Source organism: Eubalaena glacialis, chromosome 12 (genome assembly GCF_028564815.1).
Source record: "Eubalaena glacialis isolate mEubGla1 chromosome 12, mEubGla1.1.hap2.+ XY, whole genome shotgun sequence".
Lineage (NCBI taxonomy): Eukaryota > Metazoa > Chordata > Mammalia > Artiodactyla > Balaenidae > Eubalaena > Eubalaena glacialis.
The window spans coordinates 34,980,102-34,998,394 of record NC_083727.1 but is presented as its reverse complement, the minus strand read 5'-3'; the positions used below and the strand labels follow the sequence as shown (position 1 = coordinate 34,998,394).

At 33.6% G+C, this 18,293-nt stretch overlaps 1 protein-coding gene across 2 annotated transcripts in view; it reads right to left on the bottom strand.

Annotated features, from left to right (window-relative positions):
* PTPRK (protein tyrosine phosphatase receptor type K) overlaps positions 1-18,293 on the bottom strand; it is a 569,495-nt gene that overhangs the window by 9,962 nt on the left and 541,240 nt on the right. For both annotated transcript variants that reach the window (XM_061207553.1, XM_061207554.1), the window contains exons 17-25: positions 16,975-17,062; positions 15,801-15,877; positions 13,065-13,101; positions 11,661-11,758; positions 11,114-11,230; positions 6,172-6,326; positions 3,253-3,388; positions 2,912-3,061; positions 1,852-2,025 (exon numbers count right to left, since the gene is read on the bottom strand). In XM_061207553.1, coding sequence (XP_061063536.1) covers positions 1,852-2,025; positions 2,912-3,061; positions 3,253-3,388; positions 6,172-6,326; positions 11,114-11,230; positions 11,661-11,758; positions 13,065-13,101; positions 15,801-15,877; positions 16,975-17,062 — 1,032 coding nt within the window. The remainder of the gene's footprint in view (positions 1-1,851; positions 2,026-2,911; positions 3,062-3,252; positions 3,389-6,171; positions 6,327-11,113; positions 11,231-11,660; positions 11,759-13,064; positions 13,102-15,800; positions 15,878-16,974; positions 17,063-18,293) is intronic.

The following is an 18,293-nucleotide window of genomic DNA, read 5'->3' as shown; positions in this document are numbered from 1 at the left end:
TTTGAAATCACAGGATCCTTGGCCTTACCTCCTAATTCTTCACAGGCATGGCGCAGGGTATATGACCCTTTCGATGGGGGTAGAGGGCAGGAGAAGGTGGGGAGTGTTGACCAGTGAGCCCACTCTTATAAGCCAAACCCAACCGAAATTTCTGAAGCCCTAACCACACTACTAAATCCACAGGGCAGTTTCACCTATAAAATATATCTGTGTTGAATCACAGGGAATTAAACAGAGAATAAGAACAGGTAGAATACAAGCTTCAGTCTTCATATTGACTAGAAAACAATCTGAAAATTAGGAAAAAATTTGAAAGAAATGCCAAAGACAAATGTGCCTCAAACACATGCCTCATCAATATTCTTTCCTAATATTTTCTTTTTCACTTTTTCACACGGCCTTTTTTCATCCAAATCGAAACTGGCTTAGAAACAAAAAGTTCTGTGTGTTTTCTCTGTATTTAGTATGTTTGCCTTTCCAGACAATTAAAATTGGAAGAAAAAGTACAATGAGGATCCAATGTGATTTCAGGAGATATGAGTAATGACTAGGCAAGACTCTGGTCACAGCAACAGTGGCATCTTTCTACTTGAGCTTGCCTTTAAACTATTCCGCGCTGTAGAATAAAAAGATCAGGGCTTCCCTGGTGGCGCAGTGGTTGAGAATCTGCCTGCCAATGCAGGGGACACGGGTTCCAGCCCTGGTCTGGGAGGATCCCACAAGCCATGGAGCAACTAGGCCCGTGAGCCACAGTTACTGAGCCTGCGCGTCTGGAGCCTGTGCTCCGCAACAAGAGAGGCTGCGATGAGAGGCCCGCGCACCGCGATGAAGAGTGGCCCCCCACTTGCCACAACTAGAGAGAGCCCTCGCACAGAAACGAAGACCCAACACAGCCATAAATAAATAAATTAATCACATAAATAAACCCAAAGTTTAAAAAAAAAAAAAAAGATCAAAGCAACTGGGTGAAAGTTAGAATTGGAATGTGGGCTTTTCTAAGTCTCTACTATCAGAAGCTAATTTTGGAAACACAATAGGAGCAATTACTTAGAAAGCTTCATTATTAGTCACCCAGGAGTGAACCCTGACTTCTGATTTCTCCTTACTACAGTTCCATAGCCTAAAGGGCAAAAACTAGAGATGCTTATGAATGAAGGTGATAAACTAAAAGGATTCTGAACTTGAAACCCTTCTTACTTCTTCCCAAGGTAAGAAGCAAAACAAGGTGGCCAAAGACTAATTTAAAATTCTCTTTCCGTATTGTTCTGTCTATGGGACGCTAACATGCTGAGTACATGCTCTACCATCTACAGTGTGAAGATTGGGGTGGGGTAAGAGAGTTCCTTCATTATGATCGATGTGTTAACATGATATCTTCCATGCCTTCCTTAGTTATTTATATCTAGTCTCTATTAATTAATAACCAATATAACAAGTTAGCTATAAATTATTGGAACATTAAATGTCAGAGATACAAATTTCCGAACTAAAACAATTTCAGTAGAATATGGCATTCTGTGATTTTAAAACTTCGAAATAGGTAAGCATGATTCTCTTTCCTGAAAATAAATAGGATAAAAACTATCATCTGTAGATATTTCTTGTACAGAAATTTTATAATAATTGACAACCAAGTGCCAAACTTATAGTCAAGTCTAAAATTTATAGTGCCTAAGAATCACTGTAAGGGAAATTCAAAATCATTCTCCAAAAAAAATTTGTATTTCAATGTAAGTTTCCAATTTTCCTTTTTAGGCCATTTAAATTTTCTTGAAAAGAGAACTAGCCAGTGTTCATCAATTTTGCAGCTTTTCATGACACTTTACACTAACAAAGAGAGCAGTCTCTTACGTCCATAAGAGCAGCATTGATGTAGTTACTACTCTCCCCATCAATTGTAATTAAAAAAGGCAGACATCTGTCAGGTGGCAGCATGTCCATGAAACGGTTCTTGTCATGGTTCCTTGGCAGGCAAGCTATACTGCAGTCCTCAGCTTGTAGTCGAGGGGTGACTGAATTCAAGGTCTGAAAAGAAAAGGGAACCCAGGTTAAAAGACAGTGACCCATTTAATAGCATAACACAGATCTATCAAGCATTTTGGAGGCCAAGTAGAAAGTGAAGGATTTGTGCAAGCCAATGGCATTTGCCATGATGACACGCTGATAGACTTTGTAGTTAAAGCTAATGAAGCCAGAGAAGTGACAAAGAAACAATACACACATTGTACAATGGGCCTCTTCTTAAAAGGGAAAGGGATGCTAAACAACACAGCGACCTGCAAAATGTATTGCCTAACCAAAGAAAATGCAATCAGAGTGGCCCATGATGATGACCCATCATAAAGTTATCATTTGTAATAACATGTTAATATGCCATATTTGAAGATGTGCTATTGCATGTTGGAAAGAGCACTGGGCAAAGAATCAAAGTATTAGGTTTCTAGAGTTATTCTTGACTTCATAGTCACATAGCTTTAGGGGTGTTTTAAGGGCAATGAAAACATTGGGGATTACTTAGAGATGATATTTAGCACAAACTCTAGCTATTATTATTAATGTTCTTGATCTCATGTTATGAGTAACACAGAAGGTTAAAATCCATAAGACTGCATTTGGAAAAAGGTTGTAAACACACCCAAATTACCACTAAATTTGACTTTTATGATACCTTTTCCCACACTTTTCCCTGAGTCTGAACTCATTTGCCCTTCAAGATACAGCAGATATGAGCTCATTAACACAAAAGTGACTCCGTAACATGTATAATGAAAGAGATGGGTATTATATTATACTTAAAATAGGGTCAAAGGTTATAAATTTGACTTGAAAGATGTTTCTTAGAAGAATTAAGAGTGCCCAGAACAAACTGTAATAAGTTGTTCATAAAAGAGGCCGTAGAAATAGTAAATACCTGGAATTCATCTTTGAGATGTGAAGAGTTTGTCTGGGAGTCTATTCTAATCATATCAAAATATGCAGCTTTAAATTCACAGACAGGTATGGCAGTTTCTCCACATAAGCAGGCTTCTAAAATGGCATCATGAATAAAAATGTACTGTTCCTATCAAAAGAAAGAAAAAGAAAAATTTCATAATATTTAATACAAATGTTCTGTCATCAAAGAATTTTTTCTATACGACTTGATGAGCTAATATCGATTCTATGTGAAAAACACCTAGTATTTAGTTTGATAAATATTGGAAAGCAAACAACAAAAAAAGGCCACTAGAGGTTAATCAGCAATCAACACACCTCTGTCTGGACCATATTGATACGACGAGATCTTAAGGCTTTGACACAGTTGTAGATGTCAACAACACCCTCTCTTTCAGCCATGTCCAGCATGATGTCAATCACAATGTAACAACCAGTTCGTCCAGCACCAGCACTGAAAAATAAACAGATCTAAAGAATTGCAGGAAGCATGTCTATGACAATTGAAAGATCCTTCTGATTTTCAAATAAGTGGAATCAAACTGATTTAATAAAGTACAAGACATAATTTGTACTTACTGTGTAAATGCTTATTAATGAACAAATAACTTCATGTAGAGTATCTACTTTGGTGTAAACTGAGGATTGGAACAAATGAAAAGATACAAGCTTTGCAAATCAAACTGTTTTGAAAATAAGGTATATATGTCACTCAAGTTACATAGCTCTCTTACAGTCTTCACTTTACATAAATTTCAAGCTTGTAGAATTGATCAAGGAGTTGATTCGTGCTTTAAACTTTCACCTGAGACTGAGAGACTCACACACGTGGTTGTGGGCACTCAGGCAAAATGCAGGAATGCTGTCTTAGTCAGACAGACTCTTGTCAAGGCAAAAGAAGATTAATTCCAAAACCTTTAAATGGAAAATCTGAGGAGTCACAATTCAGGGGAAGTGTTAATAGTGAGGGTGGGGAAGAAAATGGCGGTTATCAATGGGGAGGAGACCAACAGTAAAAAGAATATTTGAATGGTGATACAAAGAGAAAATGAAAATGAATTGTGAGGTATGAAATATAATTCTTAACAGGTCACAAAGATGCCACTATCTTACTGTATTTAATTCAGTAGTTGAATCATAATTCACTGTTGATTATTTTACCCACTGGAAATATTTCTCCAATTATATATAGAAGTCAATGGAGCAAACAAGATATAGTTGGGATTTTTACAGGAAATTCACTTTGTAGTTAGCTTCCTCTTTTCCATAAATTCAGATACCCAAGTGTAAGTAGAAAATGACACTTCTGTTTCAAGAGAGTATCTGAGAATCTTGGAGCACTTCTGAAGCAAGTAATTCATAGGAAAGTAAACCTCTGTGATAAGTCAGGACACCCCATAATTGAAAACCCATTTATCTTATTTTCTAAATGCATAGATAGACTATTAACATTATTTCTTTGTTGTCCGGATTTGGTCATTTCTCTTAAACTTACTGTTATTTAAGAAATTTCAGTAAAAGGTATTGTGGCTATCTCTATTTCTTTTTTTCGCCTACCATCTTCTCAATCACTGTTCCCAGGGTTTGAGACAAGAAAGTAATTGAAGAGTACATCAGATTTCTTGAGGAGGACTGAACAGATTTTTTTTGCAAGGTACACAGTATCTGATCCTAATGGGACGCCTTACTTTTATTGTATTCTCTGTGCTTTATTTTTCCCCTTTTATACATGGTCATTTAAACACTGAATAGGCTGGATTTTCAGAAAGAAAAAAAATGCTTAAGCACAACCTATTATGTAGCTTGGAAGGGACAGTATTTGAAAATAGTGTGCAGCGTTTAGGAAAAGCTTTTCAGATTCAGTACATATTTTTCTGCTCATATCTCAAAATGAGGCCATGTAATTTGCTTTTAGTGTCTCCAAATGCTTGTTTTAAGAGAAGTTTCTAATCAGAAGAAAGTCTGGATAATCACATTTTTCTGGCATATATTTGCTGGATTTTACTGATGTAGTCTTCAAGGTTCTCTGATGGATGGCTTTTTTAAAAAAAAAAATTCTTAAGCAGCTGTTTTACAGCACAAATTCTTGCAATTTAGACCATTTAATAACTCTGTATGCCTCAAATTTAGTTTTTTTTTTTTTATTCTTAGAAGCTTTATTCATACTAACCAAAAATTGGCACCAAAGCCAATATTCATCAACAGGAAAATGGATAAACAAATTGTGATATATGTCCATAAAATAGAATATTATTTAGCGGTAAAAGGAAATAAACTACTGATAAAAGCAACACACTGGATGAATCTCGAAAACATTTAGTTGATCAAAAGAAGTCAGACACAAAGAAGACGTAAGTATGATTCTATATATGTGAAGTTCAAGGCCTGGCAAAGCAAATCTGTGGTGATAGAAATCAGAATAATGGTTGCCTCTGTGTGGGAAGGACAATAAACTGGAAAGGGTATAAGAAAACTTCTGGCAATGATGGAATTGTTATCTTTTTTTTTTTTTTTCACACACACACACTGTATTTTATTTTTACCAAATTTAGTTTTAAAAGCTGGGATTCTATTGGGAATTTACTAGATAGGCAAGAAATCTCTATCTATATAGAGATTATCTCTATCTATCTAATCTTTATCTATACCATTCCATAATATAATATGGGATTTGCAAAAGTGATTAAAAAAACAAAACAAAACAAAAACCACAACACACACACAGATGTTGCCACTAAAAGGCAGAGTTTCTACACTCGCAATTATAGACAATACTACACACATTACGATGAATATATTTATTTCTGAAGTTTCTATTTTATATCTTCCTTAGAGTTAACTTTTATTTTATTACTGTTTTACCTTATCTGTAATACATGAAAGCTGAAACCTTGTAAGCCAGCAGTCCCCAACCTTTTTGGCACCAGGGACCAGTTTTGTGGAAGACAATTTTTCTACAGCCGGGGGTCAGGGGATGGTTCAGGCAGTAACACGAGCAATGGGGAGCAACGGGGAGCGGCAGATGAGGCTTCTCTCTCTCTCTCTCTCTCTCTCTCTCTCGCCTGTCGCGCACCTCCTGCTCTGCACCCGGTTCCTAACAGGCCGCGGACCAGTACCGGCCCAGGGGTTGGGGACCCCTGTTGTCAGTATGCATTAGTTTTTGTGGTTACAAGCCTTGTTTGGATATTTTTAAAAAGCTGGCTGCACACAGTCAATGCCATTTGGACTACCACTTACCTGCAATGCACCACGATGGGGCCAGCACTGGGAGGGTTGGAGAACTTGACCCGCCGGATAAAGGAAAGAAGGCCTGTAGCATGGTAGGGTACTCCATGGTCAGGCCAGCCGGTGAAATGGAACTGTTTAACTTCACGCATCTCACTGTATCCCCTCTGTGCAAACAGGTAAAGAAGTGTTTTCAAAAGGACCAAAATAGAGCCATTAAAGACAACCACGAGTACTAGACCTGATTGACAATGAAAAAAATGAGAAATTTATCAAAGATCATGCTTTTTCTGAAAAAGGATGCTGACATGGCCTAGGAGCTTACCTTTATAGTCAGACAACTGCCAAAGAAAGAAAATTAGAAGTCTTGCTCAGTTCTATAAGTCTGGGTAAATTTTATTTACCTTGACAGTCTGTTCCTTACTTGGAATGACAACACATAAAATGATTAGGGGAAAAGGAAGAAATGGGAAGTTAAAATGCTGCCCTACTGACCCAATGCACTGAGTTCTCAAGTGGTGTATAAAAGCAACTTTCTACTTCTCACCTCACGAAGAGATTTTGATGCCTTGCTTATCCATGTTGAAAATAGTTTTGAAGCATAGCATGTAGGGATTTTCCAGAGCAGTACTACTCTAGATTGGTTTGTAAAAATATACAGACAGCTAAACTGTTCTTTGGGCAGACTATTTTCCTAAACTCTGTGAAATAATTCAGCACACAGAGGATTATTTATGGCAACAAAAATACAAAATGAAAGGAGCAAAGCATCCATTGTTGCATCTCTCTCCTGTTGGGTTAATTTAAGAGAACACTTTCAATACACATTTCAAAGCTCTTCCTTTCCTTTTTGTTAAAAGAAGCCTGTAGATTGTAGTAGCAGTGCTTGGAGAATATAGATGAAATGCTGCATAATTTATTTTTAAGAATCCACATTTGTAGCCCCCCAAACCCCACTATGATCCATATATTTCCAACTCTACTGTGAGATATCTGTGAATCTCAGTCTCACTTGTTCCTCAGAAAAGGTGGGAAAATTGCATGAAATAAATGAACTAAATTGAGAAAGTTTATCTTTAGATTCCATCTTAAACAGACTAATACCACCCAAACCTTGGAAGCCAGTGATCATATCTTATAAATCTTTTTCTTTCCCGTTCCTAGTACAATACCATACACAAAGCAGGGCTCAACAAATAAGTATAATAGTGACAATGATAAACATCACCATGGAATTGTGCAAATAAAATCACTTTCTTAACTACTTTTCAAGTCAGCTCCAGTGAGGAAGGCCATAAATTATTCAAAGATCTGACTTTAGACAATCACTTCATCTCCTCTGCGTTGATCCTTTTGCTGGAGTTGCTGTAAGGATCTTGCTCTTTTTAGAAAATTTTAATATCTGGCAATGCATGTTCCCTTATTGTTCATTTTACTTAAATATTCCTGAGTAATTTTCAAATATGTGATTTTAAAAAAAAATCACTCTTTTTCAGTGTTTTTTCTAAATAACAAGAAAATAAATTAAAAATAAAACCCCAATAATGTTACAATTAGTATTGTGTCAAATCCATAACGAGGTATTAATGCCAAGTATTCCCATTCTGAGACATGGTGCGTGTTTCCATTTATTCACATCTTATTCTGTGTCCTTCAATACATTTTTGTGGTTTTATTCACTTAAGACCAGTATCTTTCTTGTTAAATATATTCCTAGACACTTCAGAATTTTTTTATTATTGTGAAAGATTTTTTAATATCTATATCTGTTTATTGCTAACATGAAGAAAAGCTAGGATATGAATATTTATCTTGAATTAGTCACTTAACTAAATGCTTATTAGTTCCATTTAAAAACATTATCTCCTGTTTTCTTGGTATAAAATCATTACACCTTAAGATAATTTTGTCCCTTTTAATAGTTTTGCTGTTTATTCCTTTTGTTGTCTTATTTCATTTCCTAGAGCTTCCAAAAATGTTGAATACTACTGAGGATGATTATCCACATTGCATTTCTGATTATAACTTCAATGCCCCTAGTTTTTCACTCCTTAACATGCATGCAACTGATTATTGTTGAATCACCTTTATCATGTTTAGCAAGTCTCCTTATTTTTCTAATATAATTAGAGTATGAATATAAATGTCTTTTAAATAAAATTAAGTGCATTACAATATCTATTAATAAAATCATATGGTTTTGCTCCTGTAATGCACTGAAATAATGAAATATCCTGCTAGATTTCCTACCACAGTTGTAAAATCCTTGCATTCTTAAAAAACAATCATGAAAGATCATGTTGTGATCTTTTCTTAATTCACTGCTGGATTCAAATTTTCAGCATGTTCTTGAATGAAATTGGTCTGCAATGTATGTGTGTGTACATACTCGAGAAAGGGAGAGAGAGATTGAAAAAGAGAGAGACAGAGAGAAGAGCTTGAGAGAGTCCTATTTCTATGTGGTTCTGTTATCACAGTTATGCTAGCTTTTAAAATACATTTAGTTGGTTTTAATGATTTTCTATGGCCTAAATAGTTTGATTAACTTAGGCATTAGCTATTCATTAGTTATTCTTTAAAGGTTAAAGAAACCTCAATTATGAAACCATAATGCAATTTTAATGGCAAATTTTAACACTCATTCTGATTTCTTTTACTATCTGTTCAGATTCCTAACTCTCTTTGAGTCAAATTTTGGAAGTTATTATTTGCTAGAATATCAGTGTACCTAGACTAAAATCTGTCTCCAAGTTCACACGTACTATTTTTTATAATTTTCCTAGTAGCACTGTAACTGTAGTTATACACCTTTTGTGTTGTCTAATGTTGCATATTTTGTATTGATTGTTCTTCATTTGGAATTGACAAGTGGTTTAGTTACTTTATTCCTCTTTTCAAGGAAATAGCTCTTTGATTAAATTAATTCTTTTTTGTTTGTGTTTCAGTTTTATATTTAATTTTTCCTTTGTTTTATTGACTTTTTTTTTCTGATTTTCTAGTTTTATGAATTTTCACAAGATTTTAGACTGCCTTTCAAAATACAAATCATTTTTTAGTATATATTTTTCTCATAAGATAACTTGTGGGAAATTTTGACATGAAATTGTTTATCTTTACAATATAATTTTAGTTTTAAGGCTATAGTTCAAAGATTATTCAAAAGAGGCTTTGGTGATTTCTGAGCCTAATTTGGGGGATCGTTGGTCAGTGATTTGTTTTTATTTTCCATTGGATTTTGGAAACGTCTTGAATTTTTGTTATATATTCAGATTTCCTTTATAACTAAGCTCATGATTGATTTTTTATAAAACTTTAATGAACTTACAAGAAGAATATATATTCCAAATTCTCTCTTTCCATAATAATGGGATCTAGCTATTCATTAAATCATGCTTGATGGTTCTTTTCTTGAAATCTCCTATATCTTTGCTTATTTTTTTCTACTTGATTTGTCTAAGAAATTTTCATACATACTTTATAGTTGTGATCATCATAATTATGTTGTTCTGTATGATGGTACTTTCCATTTAATATTTCCCCTAATTATTTTTTATGATGGTAAAATTACTTATAAGTATCATTTGTAAAGAGTGGTATTTCCAGATCACAGATGTATAATTTAACTATCTATTGTGGACAGTTATGGTTATCTATAATTTTCTACGACTATATATGAGTCATTGTATTTTAAATAAATTTCTTAGGATAGATTCATAGAAGGTAAGTTTCTTGGTCAAAGGACATCAATATTTTAAAGTTCTGTAGATACACTGCTTTACTGATTTACAGAGGGTTTATGTCAATTTAAGTACGATCAGCTACATATGAAAATATCTGTCTCACCATATCCTTAAAATCAATGAGGATTATAATTCTTTTTTAAAAAGTTCTGGCTGATTTGAAAGTACAAAATGGTAAATCATGAGGTTAAACATTTTCAATAGGCAGCTTAGCAGTTGCTTTTTTGGGGGGGATTCTATTGTTTCCTTTCTATTTATATTAACGCTATGAATTAAGAATATTAAATAATCAGAGATTATTTTTTTTGTGTGTGCATCTTTTAATTAAAAAGTTTTTGATACAGATAATTTTATACTTTTGTGTGGTCAAATTTATTAAACGTTTCTGCAACAATGTATGTTATTGCTCCTACGTCTTACTTCAGTCCACTTACACTGCCCACTCAGCTTCAGTCTTTCTGATCCTGTTAAAAAAAAGTCAGATCATGTTACTCCTGGGCTTAAACCCTCCAATGGCTGGCTACTTTTACCTTTAATACACACTAAAATCATTATAGTAGCTCATAAGGGCTCACTTATCTGGCTCTGTTATTTCTCTGACTTTATCTCATATTTCTTTCCCCTTCACTTACCCATCTCTGAATACCCTAGACTCCTGGCTGTTTCTCATGGTGACAGGAATATCATGCCTCTAGGTCTCTGAAATGACTCTTCCCTCCATCAGGAATATTCTGCCTGGGACAACTTCCCTGGGTTATAATCCTTCCCTGGGATATATAATAGTTATATCACTCACTCCCTCATTTCCTTTAAGCCTTACTCATGTTACTTTCTCAACAACTCTTTTCCTGATCATTCTGTTAAAACTGTAGGCCATTCCTTCCTCTACCTCAGCAATTTTCCCTACTTCCATTCCCAACATTATTTTTCCCCATGGTACTTTTCAAAATATATGATGTATTTGTTTATTTGTTAATTTTTATTGTCTTTCTCCCCTCAACAGATTATAAGCTCCACAAGAGCAGGGATTTAATATGTGTCGCAAGATTTAGAAACATGCCTGGCACATGTTATGCTCTCAAATAAATATCTGTGGAATGAATGAATGAATAGATTTGATAGCATCATCAAGACAAATCTTAACATGGATTTTAAGAAAAAAAAAACAAAACAGTTTCAATATACATATTTTTGTAGAACTTTAGGGTACTTACCCTTTCCAGGGTGAATGTCCTGACTACATATTCAGCAAGTGGTTCCATTTCTACACAAGTTACTTTGAAGTCACCATAAACTTCAGTATCATCAGGCCAATACTTATAGCACTTAACCTAAACAACAAAAAGTATATATAGGTGAACCTGAGTATATAATACACATTAACCAAGATGATTTAATTTCGGTGATAACTCTTCAGGTCACAATTAAAAGACAGTGTAAAAATCTATAAATGAGATAAAATAATCTGTTACACAATAAACAGAAAGATTTTGTGTAATTTCATAAAAACATACAAGCCTGATAATGCAATTAGATTCTAGTACAAAATCAAAGTTTATTTTATTTTATTTATTATTTTATTTATTAAATAAGAAATAATTTCTCAGCAATAAAGACTCACTTAGGAGCACTCACTTGAAATGGTGTGCCTAGGAATTTTTTTTCAAACAATTGAATGATATTCTATTTTAAGTGTGTTATGTTTTGCTATTCAACTTACAGTCATATTCTGTGACACACAGATTTTTTTGTGCCTCTTACCCGGCCAACTTCAACTAAATTTGTAACCATCACAATGCAGGCAGACTGCTCTTGCCAGATCATTCTCCAGAAATCATATACTGTTTCATGAACTGGGCCTATAAAAAATTAATTTGAATATTATGTTATCAGAGACATTTTGTAGTTATTAAGAAGTTTAGATAAGATAAAAAGCAATATAAACTAAATGACCCAAAGAAGAAAAATTAAAGGTCTAACACAAAATGTCACTGAAAGTACTTAAATTCAGTTCATATCTAAATTCACACTAAAGGCAAAAACATAGGCATGTACAAGTTTGTTTGTTTCAGTTTGTCTTCTATGTTTTCAAATTCAGAAGAAGAAATCACTAGTTTTTAGGGTACTTATATCTGTCTCTAAGTTACTTTAATGCATCTTCATGTACACGTCAAAATAGGAAGTCTTACACCACCATCAACCAAACAGCACATATTACCAAATAAATATACACACATCATTTATAAACAGTGCATGTTTAGGGGTTAATGAAGAACTATCATACATATAAGGACACATTCTAATCTTCCAGTATCATCTCTGAACTGCAAAACCAGCTACTGGGCTCTACTCTACCCTATACCATGAAACCAGAATATTATTCACCATGGATGATGTTTCTAACTTTAAAGAGTTTATAATTAAACTCAATTACACCAAAGATATGTGAAAAACACTTAGAAATGACCTCTGTCAAAAGAGCAAATTAACTTTTGTTTTACTTTCCTCTTTTATAAAATAAGATGTGCAGGTTTCTCTTCTGATGGTCAGTGGTCAGTTTGGGGAGATAACTAGAGTAGTTTTGGTGTTATTGTTAGTATATTTTTATTTCCCAGTATGCCACTATAACAAGATTTCTTTACTGTCTTCTTATTTTCCACAAAGAATGAACTCGGCTAAGTTCCCTTTAGCCCTTTGTTTTGTCTTAGTCTTGACTTTAAAAAAATTGTTGCAAGACAGTCCAGTATCTCATTATAGCAGTGTTGGTCTTGGGTACTATTACGTGCCAGGCCAACAGACTCTGTTGCAAGAAAACAGGCACCTTACACAAGATGAGATCTAACTTGCTTTCATCAAAAAATAAGTAATTTCTCTGCCCATCCCTGTTGACTAGTGCTCTGGGACATCAGGATACTAAGAACCAAATCTCAAAACTACCAGCAGCTTCTCTTTTACTTTTAATTAAAAAAATAAATCAAGGTTTAATTTATATACATTTTAAACAGATAAAACAATTTGTATTATACAAATGAATAAAAAGCAGTGTTAATCAGAAAATCTGATCTTTTTTTTTCAGTTAATTCAGATAAAATTACAAAAAAAAATCACATGGATGATTTAAGCAAGTTTGGTTACTCTATTACATTTAAAAAGGCAAAGTTTTACCTTGAGTTGCAATGTAGTGGCTTGGTCTCTGGTAGCCCTAAAACAGGAGAACAAATTGGTTATCATTTTATATCAGTGTCAGAAATAAATGAATGAAGGCATAAAAAGATGAAGACAACCACCTGTTAAGATTAAGTTACAGTAAAAAGTCCAGAAATGAGTAGTGAACTCATTGTTCACTTCTCAAACCTAGGTTATCTGAAAGGTAAAAATAAAGCAAAAATTAAATATTTTAAGGGCTCTGATTAAGATATATATTACATAATTGAGTTTTGTTTGCTAGGAAATAACTTCATAGATTTTGTTTGGTTTCACTAAAATGTTTATGCCTTCATGTTAATCTTTAGTCATTCATTCCTGGAAAAATTGTGTTCAAAAATACTAATTCTTATTTTACCATCCAAAAGTACAACACACTGCATTACAAATAGACAATGACATATTAGAACCATAAAAAAATAACAGAACATTCCAATGTTAGAGCTGGACAATGCATGCGTGCATCAAGTCAAAGTCCTGCTGAGATTTTTTAGAGAATATTTCTGTTCTATAATATGTTCAGGAATCTGCCAAAACTATTTTGTGTGTGCTGATAATATTAATTTACACACACATAATTATAGGTACACACATATATAGGGAAAGAAATCTTTTAAAAAATGCATCTTATCCTGAACAAAAGGTTTAGTATTTTTTTCTTTCTTTTTTTTAGTGTGCCTTGAGTTCTATGTGGTTAAGCACTTAATATTGTTTCCATAAAGAAATCATTCCAGATAAGGGATAAGTTGTTAGCTGCTTTCAACTGGTTTGAATTCCAAAAGACCATGAATAGCAAAAATGTTAATGGTATAATAAGGTTAAGCTTTGACTTTGTTGTGTCCTGAGCAAAGGGCTTTAGTAAAAGCCTGAGTTAGCAGACCATCTGGTCCTAACCAAAATATCCGTAAGACATTTGGTCCATGTCAAGGTTCTTGATATTTACAGGATCCCTTGGTTGTGTCCAAAACGTCCATAAGACACTTAGTGTATGCTGAAAGGTCCTTAAAATTCAGTTTTATCTAAAATGTGCATGAGCTTACTAGGTCCATGACAAATGGTTTTGGATGGCACCAAATATCAAGGACCTTTTGGCATGGACCAAATGTCTTATGGATGTTTTGGATAGGACCAAATGTCCTGCCAGGGTCTTGGCAGAAAACCAAGGTTAAACTAAATAGGTAAGAACAAGTACAAATTTGTCAGAGAACTGCTGATATTTTTATTCTAGAGAGTAGACTGTTAAGTTTAGTTTTCCATGTTGAGATGTCTGATAAATTTGAAATATTGAATGAGAGTAAAATGATGATCAGAAATTTAACCAATATACTCAGAGACTATACTTAATAAAATTCATTAATTCAAATATATAAATAATGATAATTCATAAAATAACAGTAAACCATGAGCTTAATAAATGTGATAAAAATTATTTCCTATTTATAGAAATTAGAAAAAGTTGGGTCCTCATTTTTTCATATCTTTTATATATCTAAAAATGTATCATATATGTTGCAATACTTGATATTTCTACCTTTTGTCTTACAATTAATGCATATTTAGAATTAATTAATTTCAGCACACCTATGTTTGGATTATTTTTTTAATAAAATAGCTTAAGTTTAATGAGTGCTTAATATGTGCTAGGCATTGTGCTAAATGCTCAACATGAATTACTTCATTTAATTCTCACAACAAAATGATGAGGTTAGTGGTATTATTATTACCCCCACTGTAAAGATGAGGAAACTGAGGCACAGAGAGATGAATCAACATTCTCACAATTTCCAGTGTGATTTTGAACCAGGAAGTATGAACAGAGCCTGTCCTTCTTATATGTAATGTAATATATTGCCTCCTTAATATTTTATTTTATTTGATAATTACTTTCCATTAAATAAAGGATTTACATGTAGATATGTTTGTAACCAAAACTGAACAGCAGAATGTATGATCAAAACAAACTTTCATTTGTATGATTCAATATATATGTGTGATATGTGTATTTTACAAATGCAATTTAGTAATTACTTTGCCTAAGTAATTTTAATACTTTACAAACCAATACCACACACCACAAAATAGTCTCCCTACCCATTTTTAACATCAGAAGTCAAATGTGAAAAAGTAAAATTTCAGAAACACTAATACACATCATACTATCCAGCTTCTCACATATGTTTGGGGAAGGGTAAGGAATAAAAACCAGAAACAGAAACCATCAACAAATAAAACTCGAGTACATAATAAATTGTCAAAAGCTAAAAATGGTCCTGTTTTTCTAAACATAGAAAAGGGAAAGAGGTAAAATAGATCTTTACACATGTAAAGGAGTTACAAAAAAATGAACATAGGTATACCGTATGAGGCTAATTAGGGGAAGCATGCAGAGATAACTAGTAGTAAGCATTAGTAGTAACTGTAATTGAGTAGTTAACATTAAATATTTATAATAGGGTGCTGTTATTTACATATAGTGGTACTTACATCCCTGTACAGCCAAATCTACAGCCCAAACCAAAGTCAGGTGTGAAAGAAAGCACAACAACATCAGTAAGTACTAGGACGTAGAACAAGGAAAAGTGTACAGTTTGTTCTTTATTTTAAAAAGCTAGCAATCACTTTATAGGTAATAACAAGCAAAAAGATTTACATATATAAGCCAACAAATTGGGCATACTGAAGGATAAAAATACTTACATCTATATAGTTGGCATTAATGTAATCTGAAGAAGGATCATCCTCAACAGGTTGCAAAATTACTCTGGAGTGATCATCTAAATTTTTTAAAGGATAAAATAAAAGCTATTAAATTTTCCCCCTGTTCTGAGACAATGAGCCTAGTAGAGACTTAAAATGATTCAGTGGTTAACAATTGATTATCCATAATATACTTTCAAAATTTCCTTGGATACCAGTCATTTGAAGAAATTCAAGAACTTTAATGAGCTCATTATTTATTACAATGATAATATTCTGTTAATAAGGCTTCAATGACTAGCATCTTTATAGTCAGGAAGCTTTTAGGGGACATGATAATGTCTGATAAATTATCATTTGAGTCATAAATTTTTCTAAAGAACTGAACTTGCCTTAACTCCTAATTTTGCTTGTTAGGCACGATTTTATATGGGTGGGATCTTTTCTCCCCGTACTTTACAGCAAAAGAGCCACAGAACTAGGGAGTGAATTTTGAACCCCTGCTCTCAACTTCTTATTTTGTGAGAGTCAAGGTTAAATTCTGATGTATTCAAAAGACAGTGTAAAATAATTTAAATTGAGAATAAAGTGGTCTAAGTAAATCAGCAGTTAGTTACAAGCTAAACTATCTGTTACTTTTCTTACTGCCCCTTTGGTTTCATATGATAATCAATTTATTTATCTCATGAATACATTGTAAAGACTTCATCAGGAGGAAGTCCCTTACTATAAGTAACATGGAACACCTGGGGTTCAGGCACTGGCTCCAAGAAAGGAAATATGGTATATGGAAAGAATAACACTCCCATCTTGAATATGTTTGGTGGAAGAGTTATAGCAATTTATCACTGAAAAAATCCTTCATATTTGTTATTCTAATATTTTCAGCTGTTAATGACACCCCCATGCATTTATGTGCAAACATAAAATCAAGCGGCACGTTATCTCCACAGGGTGAAGAGTCTGAGTCAATTAATTAATGAGGATGATGACAATTTCTGAATCCCTGCCAATAGCCAATGCTGTTTTAATATTAAATAGATTATTTTATGAACAGATGTGCCACCCTCTGGGATTTTTTTAAAGTTTAAAACCATATAAGGAGGAATTGCAAATTACTCTTTATCTTCTACACACAGTATTTACTTTCACCAAGAATTGTAAGAGAACTTACATGCTATAATGTTTCCATATCGGTTTTTTGCTCTGTTTTGATCTTTTTTAGCTACATCCCAAGATGCTGACTGTCCTTCAAAGAAGCTCTAGAAAAAAAAAGCAAAATTAACAAGCACACTGAATTTAATTCCTTTTCTTGAATCAGGTCTGTCTGTTCTGTAGACCAAAATAGTAAAAGCCATCTTCTCAGGGAGGAAGGGAGTACTACAGCAGTAAACAAGTTCAATTTTCAGACCTCAAAGCTTGTTTGTTGGACTCCTACTTGTTCATCTTGGATTGAACTGAGTTCAAATTAAGGACAAGAAACAACTTTAGGGGGAAAAAAAGGACCTTGAAAGTATTTCAAATTTAAGATGACTATAACTTTGTGAGATGGAACTAGAGGAAGCATCAAAAACTTCAAAACTACTTTTAATGAGCATCTTTCAAAAGTATGCTTCCTTTAGCATTTCTAACAGGAAAAAGAAAACCTGTTTTCTCCCATAATTATTCATTAAATCGTGTGCAATACACCACATTGCAGTTTCTTTGAAGATCGTGGAAAGGACTGAGTCTCTACAAGAGACCATATGGAAATTAAAGAGTCACTATCTCCAAGAATCTTGGAACAGATGAAATTGTTGATTGGTTTAATTACCATATGCAGCAATTTAAAATATGGGTATAGATTTCTTTTTGCAGAAAAACTTAAACTTTGCTCAACACAGGAAATGGGGTCTTCAAAGAGTCAACCGTCTTTGAAGTGAGGTACACAAGAATATACATGTAATGAACAAAAAAAAAACCCCCAGCTCTGGCAGAATACTGTAATTCCTTGCACTGTTTTGTTTCCACAGCATAGTGTTTCCTGCATATATCTAAAACCAACATTCAAAATTCAAAAATAATTTTACTCACTCCCAAACTAAGGTATAACAAGTAATCTTAAATAAAAGATAGTGTTTAGAAGATTCCTTACGAAGTTAGATGTATTTTAGGTGGTCTTTCAAAGTAAAGTACTGCTTGTTTTCTTTTACTTTACGTATGTGTGTATAGTGGTGGAGGAACTTTCTTCTACACCCCAGACTGATACTTCTCAGTAATTGAAAAGTGTCAGAGGAACTGTTTCTTTTTTGCTATACTATGTTTATTGGGATGTTTAGTTTAAATCACTTCCTTTGTAGTATAATCTTGGTATTTTGGTTTGAGTAGCAAGGGGCAATAAGGATGAAAGAAGAATTTCCCATGTCCTTTTTTGGGCTTCTTTTTGTTGTCTGGATTTTCCGTGCTCTGTTTTTCTTCCCAGTCCCCCTCAACCTATAATCCTCAAAACAAAAC